The sequence below is a fragment of the Cetorhinus maximus genome, chromosome 25 (genome assembly GCF_964194155.1).
Source record: "Cetorhinus maximus chromosome 25, sCetMax3.hap1.1, whole genome shotgun sequence".
Taxonomy (NCBI): domain Eukaryota; kingdom Metazoa; phylum Chordata; class Chondrichthyes; order Lamniformes; family Cetorhinidae; genus Cetorhinus; species Cetorhinus maximus.
In genome coordinates, this window is record NC_135903.1 from 43,544,430 (window position 1) to 43,562,423 (window position 17,994).

The 17,994-nt window shown below is 46.7% G+C and overlaps 1 protein-coding gene across 1 annotated transcript in view; it reads left to right on the forward strand.

Annotated features, from left to right (window-relative positions):
* nmt1a (N-myristoyltransferase 1a) overlaps positions 1 to 17,994 on the forward strand; it is an 83,272-nt gene that overhangs the window by 55,257 nt on the left and 10,021 nt on the right. The window contains exons 5-10 of the mRNA XM_078529863.1: positions 380 to 471; positions 1,714 to 1,830; positions 3,054 to 3,224; positions 4,550 to 4,658; positions 9,365 to 9,535; positions 12,136 to 12,303. Of these exons, the coding sequence (XP_078385989.1) occupies positions 380 to 471; positions 1,714 to 1,830; positions 3,054 to 3,224; positions 4,550 to 4,658; positions 9,365 to 9,535; positions 12,136 to 12,303 (828 nt within the window). The remainder of the gene's footprint in view (positions 1 to 379; positions 472 to 1,713; positions 1,831 to 3,053; positions 3,225 to 4,549; positions 4,659 to 9,364; positions 9,536 to 12,135; positions 12,304 to 17,994) is intronic.

Sequence of the window (17,994 nt, forward strand, 5' to 3'; positions counted from 1 at the left end):
ATTTCATTAGGCAACACCCTCCTAACGCCCAAGGCAGGAAAAAAAATAGTATGCGCGCATGTTAAGAGGCCTCTAAGCTGAAACCAGGACTGACCTATCTGAGTCTCTACTCCATAGCCACCATTGATGCCTCTGAGCTCCTGACCCCAATTGTTCATCCCACGATCCAACTGGGGGCCGCAACCCACAGTTTGCTGAACACAGTAAGACAAGGATTCCCAATATTTATATGTAACATGCACTGCCTGTGAGTCGATACCGCTAATAAAACTGTTGAACTTGGTTTAACTTCTGATGTTTGGGGCTCCCCTTGATGTATGTTGAAGTGCTCTGCAACTACCCTGAGGTGAGTCTAACCTGTTTGTGCTTGAACACCCAGTTGAAGGAACTGTACACCCTGCTGAATGAGAACTATGTGGAGGATGATGACAACATGTTTAGATTTGATTACTCACCTGAGTTTTTACTATGGTAAGTAGAGTTACTGGTTACATGGTTAGATTTATAAACTTTCTTTCAACTATGAGAAAAGGTGCCTCAGTTCCAGCTCTAATCCCATGCTGTACCTGACCTAGACATGTTAGCATTCATGGATCAAGTAACTTCACAGTTAACATTCTCAAGTCAGGTAACATCATGATTAGGTGCAAGGTACGGCTGTCTCTGCACGTCCACAACATGCTTTGACACAACCTGAGAAAAGAATTGTTGAGCTATAATGTGAGGGAGAATGGGATGCCGTGCAGTGTGAGGGATTTCTGAGCTGTAGTGTGGGGAGATGGGATCTCATATAGCCCATAATCTTCACGCTGTAGCATGAGGAAGATAGGGCACTATATGATGTGGCGATTACTGAGCAATAATGCGAGGGTGATGGGTTAGTACACTAAGTTTAATCTCATATCTACGAATATTTTGCTCCCTTGCTGTTATTGATTCGAAGTTAAGGACCTCTGCACCCCTGATTTCCACCCTTTAAACAAAAAATATTTAGAAATTGAACAGTTTAACAAAAGAGATTTAAGAAGTAATTGTGATTCAGTTTTGTAGATGCCACCTGATTGAGCTTTCTGTTGAAATGATGTTTCCCGAAACCTGAACGAGTTAGGAAATTTGGATTCAATAATAGTACAGGATAGCTGACATATCATTAACAGCACTTTGAGAATAAAAACAACCCCTTGGAATATCTTTTGAGCTATGTGATACCCCATTTTCAGAGAACTACAACTCAGTAATCCTTACACAGCCCATTTCCTGGACACTTTTGATTCAGTAATCTTTATACCGTATGGTACCCCATTTACATGAGTTGTTAGTGTTGTAACTAGTTAGTTCAACACACCTTCCATGGTATTATTAAAATAAACTTGTTAATAAATATATACCATGTATGACTGAGTTATGGAAAGCTGAAACTCAGTACCAACATCAACAAGGAGAACTCCACACATCCAGTTGTGTCTGGGGCCTGACTTTTGTTGCATCCAAAAAACTGCTGTTGAAGGTATAGGAAATGCTGGATTGCTTCCTGTGACTAAACAGTAGGTCCACTACTGGCCTGCGCAGTGATGAAGTAAAGCTGGGGTGTGTGGGTTACTGTTTTAGCACACTTCTGATACCTATCAATTAATGCACAAGTGCTTTCAGGTTACATCAATTTCCTTCATGATAAATTTCAATAAATGTGTTATTGTTCTGTTCCTTATCTAGGGCTCTGCGCCCCCCTGGCTGGCTGCTTCAGTGGCACTGTGGTGTACGGGTCGTCTCCAACAAGAAATTAGTGGGTTTCATCAGTGCCATTCCAGCTAATATTCAGATTTATGACCAGTACGTAAGCTCGTATTTAATAATTGGGACTAATTGCAAGTAAAGTTTTTTTTTTTAGTTATCACTATCTGTCTCTTCCTTCAGTGTTACACCTTTTAGTTTTCCAAATGGTAGAGCTTTGCAGACAGTCTGTCGCATCCTGGGACAGTGGCGAGAGAATGGATTTTATGGCAGAGGTTAGGCTGAAGATCATGACCTTGGTCTTCCTCCTGTTTAATTGGAGGAAATTGTCTTCCTCCTGTTTGATTGGAGGAAATTGTAGCTCATCCAAGCTGATAACCCCTCCACTGCCTTGGTGCTAAGAGAGCTGGTGGTGAGGTAGAGCTGAATGTTGTAAGCATACACATGGAAACTGACGCTATGTTTTCTGATGATGCTGAGGACCAGATGAGAAATAGGTGGGGGCCAAGGATAAATCAGTTGGAGACTCCAAATGTAACTCTGTGGGAGCAGAAAGAGAAGCCATTGCAGGAGATTCTCTGGCTATGATTGGATAAGTAACTTTGGAACCAGATGAGGGTCGTTCCACCCATCTGGACAATGGAGGAAGATAGTGTGGTCAACTGTTTCAAAGCCTGTCGGCAGGTTGAGAACAGGAATGCAAAGTTCACGGAGGATGCCATTGGTGACAGTAACAATGCTGAGGCAAGAACCTGATTGGAGGAATTCAAACCTGGCAACAATAGTGTGAATTTGGGAGGTGACAGTCTGTTCAAGAACTTGGGAGAGGAAAGTGGGGTTGGAGATGGGGTACTAGATTGCAGAAACAGAGGGCTCAACAGTGGGTTTATTGACTGGAGAGGACTGTATTTGAGAAAAGGGAACCAATTTTCATAGAGCTAATGTGAGGGCCAGGAAGGAAAGTTGGAATGCAATGGGGCTAGGATCGAGAGAGCAGTATAAAGACACCATAGACAAGATGAGATGAGAAAGGACATGAGTCAAGAGAATCTAGAGGGAAGCTCCACTTTAGTAATGGCTTACAGCCATTCAGGGTATGTCCAGTGCTCCCCTTTTTCACTTGTCTAAAGCTTGCTCTTTTGCAACACCATTGGTAAGCTTGGGGGGGTGGTAAGGTGTCAGGCAGTGAGAGGGGGGGGTGCTCTAATACTGTTTTTTCTCCACAGATGTTGCATAACCTGTTGTATTTGTTTGATTTCCAGTGTTTGTACTTTTTTGTTTGTATTGGTAAAAATTCAGTTCTAATTTTTATTTTTTGGCAGTCTGAAGAAGATGGTGGAGATTAACTTTCTGTGCGTGCATAAGAAGCTGCGCTCTAAACGGGTGGCTCCAGTCCTGATCCGGGAGATCACCAGGAGAGTCAACCTTGAAGGCAGCTATCAGGCTGTATACACTGCAGGTGTGGTGCTGCCTAAACCTGTAGGCACATGCAGGTAAGGTCCAGGTTTAGCCCATCCTACTGAACAATATGTGTAAGCCTTAGATTCATAGGAACATAGGAAATAGGAGCAGGAGTAGGCCATCCGGCCCCTCGAACTTGCTGCACCTTTCAATTAGATCATGGCTGATCTTCGACCTCAATGCCATTTTCCCGCACTATCCCCATATCCCTTGATATCTTTCACCTGACGCACCCATCAGAATAATCGTCATGGTCTCCCAGGACAGGTACAGCACAGATTAGATACAGAGTAAAGGTCCCTCTACACTGCCCCATCAAACACTCACATGGCAGGTAAATTAATGAGATACAGACCCCTCCAAATTCTGCTCTCACGTCTGCATTTGGCAGGAGGTTGAGGTTGGATGGGGGGGTGGTGTGGGTGTTGCAGGAGGTGGGAAGGTAGGATTTCTGTGTGGAGTGGGCCGGTGTCCCTGGGTACAGTGGCGGGGTTATCTCTGGATGGAGGTGTAGTCAGGGGAGGGGGTGTTGCTGGTGTTGCAGGGGTAGTGCATGCATAGGGTCACGCCCCTGGGTGCAGCAGGATGTGTTCCTGTGTGTCAAACTGTGGCGCGCTGCGTACTTGGATTCTAGTCGAAATAATCTGGATGATGCATTGTACCACTTGCTACTGTGATACAGCGATATACTCCCTGTACAGACAGGAGTATACCTGCAACCCACCCTCTGTGGTCTTCAGTGGACCTGTTGTTTCATGAGCCTCTGTCCTCCATGTGTGGCTTCTTGACTAAAAGGGTGTTGACTGACCTGGAAATCTATTCTGTTGTCCCTGCGCTGGTGTCCACTAACAAAGTATGGTGATGCTCTTAGCTGACAATGTGACCCCACCATCTCAGACTGGACAAATCCATTCTGTTCAGTGAGGTGGGTAGTGGTAAAGGAATGATCAGTTCTTTCCTGTTGGCAATAGGACGACAAAATCCATTGTGCTGTCACTCTGCGGCACGGTGTGTTACACCGTTCACGTTTATACCCTCAAAGAAGCTATGGCTTAAGAGCTGTAATCACTGTTAAAGTGACACCACTTAGTGGATCAGTTGTCCATGTTAGAGGAGTGTGCACCTCTGGCAGCACTCAAACCCCTCTCTGTCCTTGTAGCTGCTATGTAGTTATCAGTACACTGTAGTCTGTGATTTGTGGCATTGTCTATAATCTGTGATTTGTGGCATTGCTCGTGTGCAGTCTGAGGTGTGGTGCAATACCACGTTTGGGCTTAGGACAAGCCACTAACCGCAGTGGGCAAAGCTCTCAGTTCTGTCAGTGACTGACTGGAGTATTCTGTGATCTGTTGGGCAGGTACTGGCACAGGTCACTAAACCCACGCAAACTAGTAGAGGTGAAGTTCTCCCATCTGAGCAGAAACATGACTATGCAGCGAACAATGAAACTATATAGACTGCCAGAGGTGAGCCTTAACACTGTATGTCTCAGTAAAGCCTGTTTGTGAGCATTACTTGTGTCTTGTGTGTGTCGAACCTGCTGCCTTCATTTTAACAGGTGAATTGATGGTCCTTTTTCCTTTCTTCATTGCTTATGTTTCTATATTTTTCTCATTTCTAATTGGTAAATAGCTAAGCAGCAAATAACCAATCACATTGCTTGCCTCCATTATTTCCTACTTCAGGTTTGAGCCTAGTCATATTCCACTGGCAGAAACCCGCAGCCACAGAGGCCATTACTGCTTCTTGCACATGCAAAAAACATTAATCACAAAATAAAACATTCCCAAAAGAACTGCAGGTTTACCCTAAGCTTTCAACTTTCCCTCCATTCCACAATGCCACACTCTCAGGGCTGGGGCTCCAACTCGTATATCCTTCTCATTGCTGAGGAGAACCTTGTAGAGGAAAATGAGACGCCAAATGGAATGAGAGAGATTCACCCTGAACATCGTTTCAGGTCAAGCATCAAACATCAAGTGCAGGACCAGGTTTGGGAAGCACAGTGCACTGAGGTGTCAATACCTGCAATGAAGAATGGCAACAAAAACATTGGAGTCAGTAAGGAGTTTAATAACCTGATGTGGGAGACTTCATCTCTGCCTAGGATGAGCTCAATGACTTCACTGATCTGCACTTGGTTAAATATGTTGTTCTACTGATGAACAGAGATACCTTTGACTTCATTATCTCGGTAACCTCCTCCAGCCCTACAACCCTCCAGTAACTCTGCATTCCTCCAATTCTGGCCCTTTACATGCTTGCCATCATCTTCTCACCACCATTGGCAGTCATACCTTTAAACGTCTAGGTCATAAGCTCTGGAACTCTTGAGTCTCTCCACCTCCCTCTTTTAAGGTGATCCTTAAAACCTATCTTTTTAACTAAACTTTTAGTCTCCTCTGCTAATATTTCTTCTGTATTGGTGTCAGATTTTGTCTGATAATGCTTGTGAGATGCACCTTGGGATGTTGCTATGGTAAATGTGCATATAAGTGTAATGTGCAGTTGTGGTCCACATACAGTCTTTTGTGTTTACATGGCTAAATACCTGATGAACAGTCAAAATAAAGATTTAGCACCGTAAACTGTACGATATTATACCTCTCTGTTAAACATTTCCTTAAAAGCTTTTTCTTCATCAGTGCTGTAAGCACAGAAATCTAATGGGTTTTTGACTGGAGTAACTCCATGGAGATGTTGTGCTCTACCTTCTCACCACAAATCAGGGTAACCCAAAGTTCAAAGTATCAAACAGGTTAAAATCTTACCTTTGAGAATTTTCTGAAGGTGATGCTGACTGGCATGAGAAGGGTTATTTACCTGATGTAAGCTAGTTCTTGTCTATTGATTCCAGGGGGAAGAATTGCACTGTGGATCTTGTGTTTTATTGTAGCCTTTGAGTGAGAAGGTCATTGACTCAAGTCCTGCTACACAGACTTGTCCACATAATTGAGCCCAGTTCAGTACTATGGGAGTGTACTGTCTTTCAAGTGAGACAGTCAGTTGAGACTCTGGCTGTCCTCTTATGTGGATATAAAAGATCCAGTGGCACTAATTCAAAAAGAGCACAAAGTTCTCTGTATCCTGACCAATGTTTAACCCTGAACTAACAACCCTAAAACAGGTTATCTGGTCGCTATTTCATTGCTGTTTTGGGATCTTGCTGTGTGCAGTGTGGCTGCCACTTTTCCTGACATTACAACAACCAAGTAATTAAACAAAAACAATAATTGCTGGAACACAGCAGGTCTGACAGCATCTGTGGAGAGAAATGTTTCGAGTCCAGGTGACTCTTCTTCAGAACACAGATGCTGTCAGACCTGCTGTGTTCCAGGAATTATTGTTTTTGTTTCAGATTTCCAGCATCCGCAGTAGTTTGCTTTTATTTAAGCCAAGTAATTACTTTGCTTTAAAACTCTTTAGAATGGTTTGAGGTTCAGAAAGTTGCCCCATAAATACAAGTCTTATCTTTAGGCAGGTGCAAAGAGATTTTGTGGGAATGAAGGCTGCAGTTCAGCCAACTGCTCATTGGTGGTGCTGCTGACAAGAATAATTTATTTTTTTGCTATGAATGGCACCACCAAGGAGACATTAGTGGGACTGCACTTTGTAAGGTGCACAGGCAAGCAGAAAATTTAAAATGGATTGCTGGAATTTCCTATCTGATGGCAGTGTTCAAGGAGGATCAACTCATCTGTTTGTCAGCACTGTCCCCCCCAACCCAGTTTCCTGGGTCAAAGATGATCAAGGTGCATAGAAGGGGCTTCTTGCAGGCTCCAGTGCCTGCTTACTAAATCCTAACAGTGCTGCAGTGTGACTGAGGCACTGGTAAGCTACTGAGGCCGTACAATGCACTGTCGCTTGACAGCTGTTGCTGTTTCTCACCACCTACCCACCCGCTTTGACGTGGCAGAACCAGGAATGATGACACTGGCAGCTGAAAGGGAGAGCTTTCTGGGACTGCACACCAACAAGAGTTAGCATCTTAAGCGGGAAAGGGATTCTTTGTTGACAAATGGTTTGTTGATTTAGGTTTTCAAAGGTGAGGAGGATGTTATGACATTTAAGCCTGGGGCAGAAAATCCACTAAAGCTTCAAGGTTATCAAATGAAGTGCCACAGAATGGTGGTTTCTCCATATCTAGGGCTGTGTAATACTGAGTGTTGGAGCCATAGTTAAAGTTAATTTTATCCCCATGGTTACACTCAGAAATCCAGAGCATGTTCAACATTTCTTGGTTTATCATTCAGTACTTGTGTGCAGCTCTAGGCACCCAATAACAGGAAAGATATTATTGCCCTGTAAGGAGCAAGGAATATGCTTCATAATATCAGGGGTCTAAGTTAAAGGTTAAGACAGTGTTTTGTTTTGGAAAATAATTTTCAAATACTTGGAAAGAATTGAGCAACAGGGCAACTTCTACCCTTTGGTGAAGGCTTCAAATCCCAGGGGGCATGGGATAATGGGAAATGAGGAATTTAGGAGTCAGGAGGGAACTTGGGAGTGGAGGAGGGAAGGGGGCAGGGAGAATAGAATGTTTTCACCCAATAAGCCACAGAATCTCAATTGTTGGGGTGCAGACTCACGTCTACACCTGGTCTCTGAATGACCAACTCACTTAGTGCCATTCCACTGCCTTCTCCCCATAACCCTGCACATTCTTCCTTTTCAGTTAACAGTCTAATTTATTTTTGAATGTCGGTTGAACCTGCCTCCAGCACACACACAGGCACTGCGTTCCAGATCTTAACCACTTACTGTGTGAAAAAGTTTTTCTCATTTTGTTTTTGCAAATTACTTTAAATCTGTGCCCTCTCGTTCTCGATCCTATTCCCCTGTTCAGACCCCTCGTGATTTTGAATACCTCTATCAAATCTCCCCTCAGTCTTTTCTCCAAGGAAAGCAGACCCAAATTCTCGAATGTGTCTTCATAACTGAAGATTCCTCATCCCTGGAACCGTTCTCGTGAATCTTTTTTGCACTCTCTCCAATGCCTTCACGTCCTTCCTAAAGTGCTGCGCCCAGAATGTGAGTCAATACTCCAGCTGAGGCCGAACTAGCGTCTTATACAGATACAACATAACCTCCTTGCTCTTGAACTCTCTGGCCCAATTAATAATAAAGCATACAGAATCCTAGGCTTTGTAACTGTTGTCTCAACCTGTCCTGCCACCTTCAGTGACTTATGAGCATACACACCTAGGTCCCTCTGCTCCTTTAGAGTTGTAGCCTTTTTTATATTGTCTATCCATGTTCTTCGTACTAAAACACACATCTCCGCACTGAACTTTTTCTGCCACTTGTCTGCCCATTCCACCAGCTTGTCTATGTCTCTTTAAAGTTCTACATGATACTCCTCACAGTTCATACTGTTTCCAAGTTTTGCATCATTCCCAAATTTTGAAATTGTTCCCCGTACATCAAGTTCATTAACACATATCAGGAAAGCATGGCCCTCAACACCGACTCCTGAGGAACTCCTCCACAAACCTTCCTCCAGCCAGAAAACATCCATTGATCACCGCTCTGTTTCCTGTCACTCAGCCAATTCCATATCCGTGTTGCTACTGTCCTTTTTATTCACAAGTCTGTTGTGAGGCACTATATCAAATGCCTTTTGGAAATCCATATGCACCACATCAACAGCATTGTCCTCATCAACACACTGTTACTTCATCAAAAAACTCCATCAAGTTGGTTAAACACGGTTTTCCCTTAACAAATCCTACTGGCTTTCCTTCATTAACCCACATTTATTCATGTGAATATTAATTTTGTTCCTAATTATTGTTTCTAGAAGTTTCCTCACAACTGAAGTTAAACTGACTGGCCTATAATTGCTGGACTTATCTTAACACCCTTTTTTGAACAAGAATTTAACATTTGCAATTCTCCAGTCCTCTGGCACCTCCCCTGAGCCTAAGGAAGACTGAAAAATTATGGCCAGTGCCTCTGCAATTTCCACTCACTTCCTGTCACTCCCAGGTCGTTAGTTATGGAATTAGTTACTGAAGTGGGTATTATAAATGAGGTCATAATTGCATAACCTTTCCAGAAACATAAAGGATTTGAGGACATGATGAAATGGTAGTGACAATCTGTGCTTAAGAAACAAGCTTTTGGTCTTCAACCTCTTTCTGTAAATGCTGGTGTTTTTCAAATGTTTCAGACAACAAAAACGCCTGGTCTAAGACCAATGGAGCGCAAGGATGTGGAGAGTGTATGCAGGCTGCTGAGGGAATACCTGAAGCAGTTCTATCTTACCCCAGCCATGAACGAAAAAGAAGTCGCTCATTGGTTCTTACCTCGGGAAAATATTATAGAAACTTACGTGGTTGAGGTAAGTCTGACTCACTGATTTTCAGGGGGTATGTAAGTGGTGATTGATACAACACTGTTATCTCTGGGTTGTGACTGATAAATCAGGCTGGGTTCCTGCACCTGGTTATCATCTAGGAGCCTCTGCTGGAATGTTCATGTCAATAGGTAGTGGGTGATGCCCCACTTGTTTGAATGGCGTGCTGCGACTCGCTACCAAGGCGCTCACACAAAACATTGTACAGTCCCCATAGCAAGCAATTAACCATAATCAATTTCTATCATTGTAGAAATCGATTCCAAAGGTGCCACATATAACCCACCAAGGGATCACAGGCAGACACAACTGTTCAATAAAAGCAAAAACTGCATATACTGAAAATCTGAAATAAAAACAGAAAATGCCAGAAAAACTCTGCCTGACAGCATCCATGGAGAAAGAAGCAGTGTTAATGTTCGAGTTGGCGATGACTCTTTGTGTGAAGAAGAGTCATACTATGACTGGAAACATTAACTCTGTTTCTCTCTCCACAGATGCTGCCAGACCTGCTGAGTTTTTCTAGCATTTTCTGTTTTATGTCAACGGTTAAATGAGGCATCAAGAGCGTATTTAAGAGTGATTACCGTAATCCTTCATTACCATAACTTACCATTTTAAAAGCTCTGAAAAGCAATTTTTTTAATTCTAAGAACAGATTTCCAGCATCAGACCTATTTTGCTTTCAACTTTTTTGTTCTTTTGGATCTGAGCACATTACTGCTGGAGTCTTTTATTTCCCACCATGAGCTTAAGTGTCATAATACCAGTTATATCACCCACTGCTTATAGAAGGCAAATTCTGTTAACACCAATTGGTCAGCTATCAATGCTAGAGATTGTAGTGCAGGGTTCCCCTCTCCTAAGGAACCCAGACCATAGCAGGAATCAATGGCATCAGGCGAAAATGAGAGAAAATTTGAGAGTGGATGCTTAGAGATTGACTCTCAAATTGTAGGGAGAGCCAAGTAAGTGTCCCCCCTGTCCCTGGGGGCATTTGAATTCCAGGGCCCCTGTCCCTGGGGGAGTTTGAATTCCAGGGCCCCTGTCCCTGGGGGAGTTTGAATTCCAGGGCCCCTGTCCCTGGGGGAGTTTGAATTCCAGGGCCCCTGTCCCTGGGGGAGTTTGAATTCCAGGGCCCCTGTCCCTGGGGGAGTTTGAATTCCAGGGCCCCTGTCCCTGGGGGAGTTTGAATTCCAGGGCCCCTGTCAATGGGGCTGTTGCTCAAATATGGAAATTGATTCTCAAATGTTTTAACGTAGCTCCTGTAATTGTTGAAATCATTCACCTTTGCAATTGCCGGGTTAAGTGTGAAACAGTCTTGTGACTGGGACCAAGGTATAGAAATGAGGTTTAAAATTGACAGTGTCGCCAGGGTAACAAAATATTGGTCGACCAGGAACGAAATGGCTTTCAGATTGGCTGTTTGCTGGTTAACGATGAGCTTTTTTTAAATTCGTTCATGGGATATGGGCGTCGCTGCATTTATTGCCCATCCCTAATTGCCCTCATTCAGAGGGCAGTTAAAAGTTAACCACATTGCTGTGGATCTGGTGTCACATGTAGGCCAGACTAGGTAAGGACAGCAGATTTCCTTCCCTGGGAGGACATTAGTGAACCTGATGGGTTTTTACAACAATCGACAATGGTTCCATGGTCATTATCAGACTTTCAATTCCAGATTTTTATTGAATTGAAATTTCACCATCTGCCTTGGTGGGATTGGAACCCGAGCATTACCCTGGGTCTCTAGAATACTAGTCCAGTGACAATACCACTATGCCACCACCTCCTCCTCAATATTCCAGTGCCAAATATACATTGTGTAATTTGAGGGAATCTGAGCACGTCCATTGCCAATGTAAGTGTTTCCACTCTCATTGGGGAACCTCTTGACAGCCCCCCTTTTTCCCCACCCCCTAACCCCAGCCTCAGGGTGTCTCTTTCTGTCTGTCTCTCTGTCCCTCACGTGCACCCCATGATCTCCATCCCTTGGGCGCATGCGTGTCCCTCGCTCTCCCTGTCCCTCGGGCGCGCGCGCTCCCTCGCTCTCCCTGTCCCTCGGGCGCGCGCGCTCCCTCGCTCTCCCTGTCCCTCGGGCGCGCACGCTCCCTCGCTCTCCCTGTCCCTCGGGCGCGCGCGCTCCCTCGCTCTCCCTGTCCCTCGGGCGCGCGCGCTCCCTCGCTCTCCCTGTCCCTCGGGCGCGCGCGCTCCCTCGCTCTCCCTGTCCCTCGGGCGCGCGCGCTCCCTCGCTCTCCCTGTCCCTCGGGCGCGCGCTCCCTCGCTCTCCCTGTCCCTCGGGCGCGTGCGCTCCCTCGCTCTCCCTGTCCCTCGGGCGCGCGCGCTCCCTCGCTCTCCCTGTCCCTCAGGCAAAGTAAGTTGCAGGTTACTTGATTAGATTTCTACTTGTGTAAAGGTGCTGGATAAGCATATGAAATGTTAAGTACAGCTGTTTGCCAGTGACTGCCTGATCCTGGTAGAGTCTCTACATTGAACATGTCAGGCTGCAAATTCTCCAGGCTGCTTGGTGGTTCTTTTATTTAATGTACAAATAACTCACTGTTCTTTTCATCTTGTTTCTGCAGAGCTCTGATGGCAAACTGACAGACTTCTTCAGTTTTTACACTCTTCCTTCCACCATCATGCACCATCCTGTTCACAAGAGCCTGAAGGCCGCTTACTCTTTTTATAATGTCCATACCAAGACACCTCTCGTTGACCTCATGAATGATGGCCTCATCCTTGCGAAGTCGGTATGTAATATCTCTTCTATTCGCCTGTCAAACAAAACCAGGAGCTCCTCAGATTGCCCCTGAGTTTACAACACATGGTTAGCATGAGGTGATTGAAGCTTGAATCAGGACTCCATGCCAACTCTGGTAGCCTAATATTTCGGTAGCCTGGAGCCAATTTCAAACCATTTCCCTATGTCTGATTGCAGCCACAACTTGTCTAACACTTAACTGCACTTAAAACAACTACCAGAAATCTATCAAGAATGATATTTTCAGAGGATGGAGCGATGAGAAAAGGACACCTTCACCCTGTTGTGTCTGATGCTGGGTTAGGGTGGGTCAAAGATTGTGAGGAAGACTGGAAACCTTCTGTTTCAGCTCTCACAAGCATTGATAGTTCATTAAGTTGAAATCAGGTTTGTGGTTATTGGGCCCCCTTAACTCCCTATATGGGGAGACAGTGGTAATAGTGGTAATATCACTGGACTAGGAATCCAGAGGTTCTTGAGTCATGGGTTCAAATTCCACCACAGCAGCGGGTGGAATTTGAACTCAGTTAAAATCTGGAATTCAAAAGTTGATCTCGGTAATGGTAATCAGGAAACTATCATCGATTGTTGTAAAAACCCACCTGGTTCACTAATGCCCTATAGGGAGGGAAATCTGCCGTCCTTACCTGGTCTGGCCTACATGTGACTCCAGACCCACAGTGTCTGACTCTTAACTGCCCTCTGAAATGTCTACCAAGCCATTCAATTCGAGGGAACATAGGAGCAGGAGTAGGCCATTCAGCCCATCAAACCTGCACCGCCATTCGATGTGATCATGGCTGATCAGTCATTTCAATGCCTTTTTCCCACAATAGCCTCATTTTCCTTTACGGTATTGGTGTTTAGAAATCTATCAATCTCTACTTTAAACATACTCAATGACTGACCTTCCATAGCTCTCTGGGATAGAGAATTCCAAAGATTCACAACCCTCTGAGTAAAAAAAATTACTCCCCATCTCAGTTCTCGGTGACTTCCCTCCTTATTTTGAAACTGTGTCCCCTGGCTCTAGACTCCACAATCAAGGGAAAAATCTTACCTGCATCTACCCTGACTATCCCTTTAAGTATTTTGTAAGTTTCAATGAGATCGTTCTTCAAAACTCTAGAGAATACCGGCCCAGTTTCCCCAATCTCTCTTCGTGGGACAATCTGCCATCCCAGGAACAAGTCTGGTGAACCTTCGTTGCACTCTCTCTGTAGCAATTATATCCTTCCTAAGTAAGGGGACCACAACTGCACACAGTACTCCAGGTGTGGTCTAACCAAGGTTCTATACAATTGAAGCAAGGCTTCGCTACTCCTGTACTCAAATCCTCTTGCGATAAAGGCCAATGTACCATTAGCCTTCTTAATTGCCTGTTGCACCTGCATGTTAGCTTTCAGTGACTTATTGACAAGGACATCCAGGTCCTTTTGTACATCAGCACTTTCTAATCCCTTACCATTTAAGAGATGCTCTGCGCATCTGTTCCTCCTACCAAAGTGGATAACCTCATATTTTTCCACATTTATAATCCATTTGCCATGTTCTTGCCCACTCAAAGGCCAGGATCTTCCATGTCCACCAGGGTCGGGTGTTTTCAGTGGCACGAGCGAACAATATGGCACGATCGGTTTCACAACAGCGTGAAACCCGTTTGCGATTGCCTAACCAGCCTTCTGACGGCTGACCGCATTTCCCGCCAATGGACGTCGGGAACCTCATTGTAATACATCTGCATATCATTATCAGGCCAGCCCGTCGGAATCGTCACCCCTTCCCAAACTGGATCATCTGTCCACGTTGGCGGGAAAGCACGGTGATGTGTTTCACAACAGCACATAAAAGACGTGCACTTGGCGGGCTGCGCTTTGAGGGGAGCTCGGAGGTGAGTACACAGCAATGATGTTCAGCGCTCGCCAGGGTTGCCTGTTGGACTTCAAGCTTGAGGCACGTTGGGCGGGAAGGGGGGCAAGGGCTGCCTTGTGACTGAGGCGACTTTTAGGGGGGTGGGCAAGGACAGCCCTGCCGTTGAATATAGCGCACAAGCATTCAGGGTGGGGGGTAGGGTGGGCGAGAGAAGAGGCCACGCATTAGGGAAACCTGTATAAAGTGACCATTCCTCTGCAGCGGAGACAGTTCAGGCGCATCTGCATTGATATGATTGGAGTCGGGTCTCTAGCTTATCTGCCCACTCAAGCAGCACAGAGGCATCAAAGTGTCACCAAGTGCTCCAAAGCTTTTCACCCCTGCTCCCAGCACAGACTGCAAAGTCATGAGCTTTTTAGTGGAATGTTGAACAGTTGGATGACTTCCCATGTTGTACAATCTTGCTGAAGCTCCCCACGGAGCAGTCACTGGTGGAGGCGCTCACAGCGCCTTGCAATGTCAGTATCCCAGTTTGGACCAGTCCCCCCGATGGTTCAAGCTAACAGTGCAGCCTTGCAGCGCGGGTTAGGAGAATGCCTGCGCCTGAGCTGAGCTCACAGCATGCAGTCCAATGGGCAAGGCTGCTGCCAATCGGTCAGGTGGAGTGGGGCGGAGATGGGTGGGGTTTCGGGCAGCCATGCAGCTTATTAAACTCTGTCATCCAAGTGCTGGCCAACACTCTCCGAGAAGCATTAAGGGGCTGTCGCACTTAAGGACAGGTTCTTAGTACACCCATGCTAACCACGTGCGTCTCTCTTTCATCCTGCAGGAGGAGTACATCAGGACCATGGTGCCTGGTGTACAAGCTGTATGCCTGATGGCCTACGGAGAGTGAAGATGATGGAGGAGAGAGCAACTGAGGCTCCTGGCTGCTCAGAGTCAGGAGCAGCAACCTCAGGAAGAAGGGGCGGCTGGGGCTCCCACACACGTTGCTGATCAGCGCCTAGTAACACCCAGGGTCTATAGATGCCGCCTTTCATTCCTGCAGATGACTGAGAACCAGTGTCACCAAAGATTGCACATGTCTAAAGAACCAGTCAGTCACATCTGCCAACTGGTGGAGGATTTGGTGCCACGGGGACATGAAGGGCATCCACTGCCAGTGGCTGTGAAAGTGACAGCGGTCCCCAATTTCTATGCCAGTGGCTCCTTTCAGGGCTCCACAGGTGACTTCTGTAGGAATCTCACAAGCCTCCATCCACAAATGCATTTTGCCTGGGACTGGATTCGCCCAGATCTCGGGTTTCCCACGGGTGCAGGGTGTAATCGACTACCCTCACGTGGTGCTCAGATCTCCATCGCAACACGCAATCAACTAGATCAACCACAAGGGGTTCCACTCATTGAATGTGCAGCTGATGTGCGACCACCAGAAACGCATCCTGCAGATGTGCGCAGTTTCTAGGGAGTGTGCACGACTCCTACATCCTCAGTCGGTCACAGATCCCTAAAGTCCTCCAGGGCCCACAGAAGCTGCAGGGATAGCTCCTCGGGGACAAGGGCTACCCACAGAGGCCGTGGCTGATGACACCCGTGCAGCCGCCTCAGACTGCAGCAGAGTGATGGTATAGCGAGGCTCATGCTGCATCTCGCAACTTGGAGCAGACCATCGGGATGCTGAAGATGAGGTCCCGGTGCCTGGACCGGTTTGGTGGAGCCCTGAAATACAGTCGGCAGGGGTTCACACATCATTGTCGTCTGCTGAGCCCTTTACAACCTGGCGCTGCAACAGGGAGATGAGCTGGCTGAGGAGAAGATGGAGGAGCTGGAGGTCTGCTCTGATGAGGAGGATGCCGACAGGGCGACAAGCTGGCTGAGGAGGAGTTGGAGGTCTCCTCTGATGAGGAGGATGCGGATGAGGGTGAGGATGTCCTCTAAGGTGACGGGGATGAGGCCTTCGCACTGGTTAAACAAGGCAGGCACACTCAGGAGATCCTCTTAGCTGCTAGATTTGTGGAGGATGATGACGACGTGCAGTGAGGTGACAACATAGATCCTCACAGCAGAGACCTTCACATGGCCTCTGAGAATGACTGACTTATGTCTGGCTGTGGGCAGCTCTCTTGTGCTGTGATCAGGGTCATATCATAGAGGTGCAGCCATGAAACTTTAGAAGCATCTGATCCTTTGTCCACCTTCAGCACCTGATCCCTTCAGGAGAACAGCGTCACTAGGCACAGGTGCTTAAAAGATGGGGGCCAGCCCCACCTTAAAGGTGCTGAGAGCACACAGAGAGAATGACGGAACTCTGTGGCACCTGCCCACTACATTTTGGCAGCAATGCTGAGAGCCATCGAGGTACAGGAGTTAGTAATGTGCCCAGGGAGTGAGAGGCCGGACCATCACTTTGGTCTGAAGGCTGCAGAGAGCACAGGGAAGTGGCCCTGGAATGAGACACTTGCATTTATCCTGCCACTCAAATGTGAAACCTTTCTGCACAAGAACACTGATCATCAGAACAAGGAGCCATAAGCAGGGAGACATTCTTGGGTAAAGGCAAAATACTGCAGATGCTGGAAATCTGAAACAAAAACAAAAAATACTGGAAAACTCTGGTCTGACAGCATCTGCGGAGAGAAAGGCAGTTAACGTTTTGAGTCCGTATGACTCTTCTTCGGAGCTCTGAAAAGTCATGTGGACTCAACGTTAACTCTGTCTTTTTCTCCACAGATGCTGTCAGATCAGCTGAGCTTTTCCAGCATGTTTTGTTTTTGTTTCAGACATTCTTGGGAGTTTATTGACAATAGTGAATAGTATGTACAAGTGATTAACACCCATGCCCAGGCTATGCAACTAATTCTTCTTAACTTTCCTAACCCTGCCGCTACATCTTGGTGCTCCCTTGACAACCACAGCGGAGGTGGAGACAGCCGGCTGACTGCAACGCCCTGTCTGTGATGACCTTGATGGACGCCCTTTGGAGGGCCAAGACTTGGAGGGCCCTGGCCTGCTTTCGGGGTCCTGCTGTGTGGCAGTGGCACCCTCCTCGGCTTGTGGAACTGGAGCTGCTGAGGTCACGAGAGAATTCGGATGGGCAGGCACTCCCGGAGTCACCTGAATGGATGGCCCCAGGGTGTGCACCTGCTGAACCTCATCCCTATGGATGCCCAAGGGCCCCAGGCTGACTCCTTGAGGAGAAGGCGTAGCTGGAGTGAGATTGAGTTGCCCAGCCCCCCTCTCGCAGACATACAATTGGAGGCCAACTATGACATCAGCGATGGAGTTTGGTCCTGCACTGCTGCGTGTCCTGGACCAAGGTCTCCATTGCGGCTGCCATCCTATCAGCGTTGACTTCAGTGCATTGGCAAGCCGGCGTTATCACCTCAGAGTGAAGGCAGATGGGACTCCTCCACCGTAACTTGCAATCTGAGGAGTGCAGCGGACATCCCTTACTGATGTTCCCGAGCTTGCCTTTACAGCTCCAGCAACTGTGACATGACCAAGTCCAGAGGCTCATCAGCTGACTCGGACTCAGCAAATTTCTGGCCTCCAGCAGTACTCCCAAGTGCCGGACATCGGAAAGTCCCTGCCGCTGCCCACTGTAGATCAGATAGTGCGATGTGCTCATGAGGCTATTTTAAAGCTAGGTCCCACCTAGTGTGTCTCTGCGCTGGTGGAGGGTGTGGGTGAGCGCTGTGATGGGACTTGAGGGAGGGTGCCTCCAGATTCCTCTTCAGAGGTTTCTTCGAGGTTTGATTGGAGGCCCTGGGTCATGGATTCCATCGGCTGTTTCCCAGATGTGCCTGTG